Source organism: Lycium ferocissimum, chromosome 7 (genome assembly GCF_029784015.1).
Source record: "Lycium ferocissimum isolate CSIRO_LF1 chromosome 7, AGI_CSIRO_Lferr_CH_V1, whole genome shotgun sequence".
Taxonomy (NCBI): Eukaryota; Viridiplantae; Streptophyta; class Magnoliopsida; order Solanales; family Solanaceae; genus Lycium; species Lycium ferocissimum.
The window spans coordinates 56380033-56384588 of NC_081348.1; the positions used below are offsets into that span (position 1 = coordinate 56380033).

General features: G+C 31.2%; 1 protein-coding gene across 2 annotated transcripts in view; it reads right to left on the bottom strand.

The window, feature by feature from the left end:
- The window catches only part of LOC132063009 (two-component response regulator ORR26-like), a 7453-nt gene extending 3183 nt beyond the window's left edge, over window positions 1–4270 (bottom strand). The window contains exons 1-2 of one of the 2 annotated variants that reach the window (XM_059455464.1): window positions 4136–4270; window positions 864–1000 (exon numbers count right to left, since the gene is read on the bottom strand). In XM_059455464.1, coding sequence (XP_059311447.1) covers window positions 864–993 — 130 coding nt within the window. In that variant the 5' untranslated portion in view covers window positions 994–1000; window positions 4136–4270. Of the gene's footprint in view, window positions 1–863; window positions 1039–4135 lie in introns of those variants that run through there. The other variant, XM_059455462.1, reaches the window with a different exon arrangement.
- Window positions 4271–4556: the final 286 nt, after the last annotated feature.

Below are 4556 nucleotides of genomic sequence, written 5' to 3' on the forward strand. Positions count from 1 at the left end.
CAAGTCCAAACCCAGTTGTTCTAGTTAATATATATAGATAAAGAAAAGTTCTTAATTTGTCTGTGAACTTAAGGTAATAGGATATGTGTTAATTATTGCTTAACAAATTTATTCCCATGTATACATGACGAATATACTACGAGCCTGTTTGGATGGGCTTATGACTTTTGATTTATGGTTTTTGGCTTATTTTTACTATTTTGGCTTAAAAATAAGTGTTTAAAATCACTTTTTTATTTTACTCAAACGCTACAAAAGTGCTTAAAAGTCATTTTGGCTTAAAAGCACCTAAAATAAGTCAATCCAAACAGGGGCTAGATCAATAGGTTCATGACACGAAGTATTATTTTACATAAATTCCTATCACTTAACAATGAACAGGTTGTTAAATAGAAACTAAGAATTTTCAAGTTAAAAAAAACCTTTATACTTTAACTTATGGAACCTAAGAGAGATTAAGAAAATAACTGAGTTGACAATAATTTCAGTTAGAGAAAGGAAAAGTTATTTTAGATTAAAAAAGGAAGACAAATTTAACTTTTAAACATATAATAGCCTCCCATTCTGCAAATGTTGCTTGATTAAAATTCATAACCGCTTGATAAGAATGGATGTCCCACCCCCCCCCCAACCCCCTCCATTTTTATTATCGAACGATAAGCAAATAAAAATAAAAAGATGCTCTCCTCCACACATTTAACAAATTCGATTATCTTTTCAAAATTCAGTTACAAAAAGTTTATAAAATAAAAAGCAACAAGAATCATACAGGATACCGTACAAAATAGAGCAAAATTAAATCTATTGAAGAGTATTAAACCCCTAAAAAAAATAAAGTAATTGTAATTACAGTAGGAAAATACCTTTATAATAATGCTCTTCGAGTATGGCTGCTGTGTGCATTAGTGAAGTAGTGTTAGGATCAACCACGAAAATTTGATGCCCTCGAACAGAACTTGGAACGACGATATTCTTTGAACTTTCAACATCCATTATATTACTATAAAAAAAAAACCTAAAATTGGCTCAATTTCAGAATTTAACTATCGTGTTTATGGAAAATATTGCATGTACGCTTTTATAGTTGTGGTATACGGTGATGAAAACACCCTTCAAAAAAAATATGATTGACCGACACTACTACTATTTGAGATAATGTAAAAAATATCAACTTGAGACACTGAAAAGTCTTAAAATCACAGTTTCAAACTCAAACTCCCATATAATGCTGAGTTATGATTATTCGACACTTTGCGATAAATTCTTCGTATGTTACTAGTGGTCTAAATGTGTTAACATGAAAAAATAAAGGAGAAAGCTATGAAATTAGTACCTTGTGATGGACAATATGCTAATTAGTTCAATATAGTTTATATATATATATATATCTCATACGTTATGTTTTGACCTCCTATTATTGCTACAGATAAAGACTCCATAATGCATGAAAAAGAATAAGACAAATTTTCCATATGTTTGATCGCTAACTAGGGATGACCAACGGGGCGGGACGGTTGCGCGTCACACCCGAGTAACCCGCGAAGGTTTTCAAGCAGCTCGATCCGCCTTGCCCCTCCCCGCAGGAGCCCGTTGCTTAGTCTTTTTTTTTTTTTTCTTGATGAATTTAATAATTTTATACTATCAAAAGAAAGGCCACTGATGCACAATAATTATTTTGCGTACCACACTTGAATGTGTACTTGGGTTTTAGAAGAATTTTTTTGTTTCTTTAATTATTATTGTTATACTATTGTAAAGGTTCTATTTCGCTCTATTTGATCCAAAACATTGTTGCTTAACCGAAAAATATACATATTCTGTTTGAAATGATGCAGTTTATATGCAATAATTTGTCAACACAAATAAGCTAAGTGCATATTCCCCAGATACATGTAGTGTTTGTTACTGTCTTCCTCCAAAAGAGTATATTCAATATTCAAATCAGATAAACTCTCTCTTGCATTTTAAAAATATTCTCAACTATATATAGTTACATATTGAATTTTGTTAGAAGTGAAAATTTTTGAAGCTTAAATACTAGGAGCTACTACTAAACGATATAGTGAATTCTTTCCTAGCCCACATGTCATATGTGTCATCTTAGTGAGATTATCTCACTGTATTAGGAACAACTAAACTTTTTAATTTTGAATTTCAACCACTTGATTATATGACCCTTGATACTTGAGAGCACGCCATAAACATTACAAAATTTAGCACAAAAATAATTACAACTATCTAATATATGAATTCTACAGGGATATTTTCGCAAATAAATGCATGTAATTACTAATTGATTATGCTATTTGTGGGAGCAGAAAGTTAAAACATTTGAATAGCTAGATAATCGTCCCGCCCCATTGCCATCCCTAAGCCAATTTTCTAGTTCTTAACTATAGTTCCTCCATGTAGATACAAATAGAAGACAAGAACAAGGAAATGAGATTTTAAAGCTTGTTTTAAGCACAATTGATTCTTGCACTCTAAGATTTGATTGTTTAGCCGCCCAACAAATTTAGACAATGTGATCACCTAATTTGATGTAATTGCAAAATACTTCTAATAACACAAGTTGCACAATTTAGATTTTGGATGGCATTACTTAAATGAATGAAGTAATCCAAAAAATGAAACACTCATCTCCAAAATAGTTAAAGAATTATTTGGTACATGTAATGGTGGGAAGTAGCAGGTACCTCGTAAAATTAGTCAAGGTGCACTCAAACTCGACCGGACACTATGATTATAAGTAAAATAGTCAAAGAATTGGCCAACACCCTATGTATTGTTACAATTCTCCGTTGTTAAAGATACAATGAGAACGGTTTCCTTTGTTCTATACAATAACAAGATTTTAACAATTCTAGGCCTATTGAAAAAAATAACTTCTTTTTTTTTCAATAGGATCTTTCTCGTATATGGTTTTCGTTTGAATTAAATTATTTAGTTTATGTAAAGCTATAGGAAAGGTCATAAATTAATTCCACATTGAATTGAAAAAAATAAGTTCATTAGGTACTATTTCTAAAGAAATTAAAGAACATAGTCAACAAAAGTAAACAGAGTAAGGTACAACTCTTTGTCAAGATAAAGAAAAAAAAAACATAGGCAATAACAAACAAGTTATAAAACATAGGGAAACCAAAGAAAGAAGGAGCGTTAAGGTTTCATAGAAATTTAAGAACCCAATTACCCATAAGTACAAACTTAGCAAATAAAGTTAACATTTATGGCTAATGCATTCTCACCCTCTCCAATTGAACACACATTAACGTTTTCTAAATATTTAGTCGAACACATTAAGAACATGAATTTAGTGAGAAAAGACTTTAAACGAGGTACATATTAATTCACCTCAATATCTTTTCCCAAGCAAAAGTATACTCCACATTAATCTAACTAAATCAATTTTTCACAATTTATATTATCAACATTGCTTCACATTGATTCACGTTATTAAGAACCCAACAATACCCAATTCAAGTTCAACATTGGTAACCATCCTTCAATTTTCCTTATTCAACATCAATTCCTTAATTCTTCTCCAATAATTCAATGCATAATATTAATAAGGTTAATGAAACCATTGACATCAATATCCCTCTTCTAATTCATATATATATATATATATATATATATATATATATATATATATATATATATATATATAATATATATATATACTTTTTAATTTAAGTCACCATGTCGGTCATATGCCTTTGATGTGGGAGATTTGGATTAACCCCTATCTTTTTCATACACACAATTATGTAGATTACAAAGAATGGAGGGGAATATCAATTTTGCCTTTTATTTAGAATCTACAACATTGTAACTTATAGTCTGCAAAAATATTATGAAAGTTACTAACAAAAAGACTCACATAACTTTTATTGTATTGTTTAATCACTGATTTAGTGGTTTTTCCTACCCATTAATAAATTTTTATTATCCATCTTCACTGTTGAAAAAGTGAAGAAGAACGTATCTTTTTCAACAAAAACCCTAGATTGAAGATTGAATATGGGTGTTCTTGGAGATTTAATGAAAATCTATATACATTCATGAGTTTTGGTGTTAAAACTTGAATTGGAAAGGTGTTAGTAACATAAATAAATCATTGTAAAAATCTTACATTTGGATCACCGGGGGATTGGGGTCGTTCTCCTCTCTCAATCTAACTCCTCGTCGAGATCTTTCCTTTCTCCTATTCAATAGACCAGCGAGCACCTAAAAAATGAGTTTTAAAGAGAAGGTGTATCGTATAACCTTCTACTCCGCTCCTTTCCTTAGTTAGGTTGTTGGTTTCCACTCATCGAAGATTCTAGCTATCTGCAAAAGATGGTCAGAATAATGTGAAAATATGAAACTAGAGACCCCTCTCTCCAGTAATAAAATAAAGTACAGGGATCGTGTGTTGCGGCACCAGACTTTCACTCACTGCGACGCTCGCCACTACCTAGGGATACTAGAAAAAGGTTGTTGAAGTGGTGGAGTGCCCAACTTTCAATCGTTGTGACGCTAGCTTCATGTTTCTAGCATACACCTTAACTTGG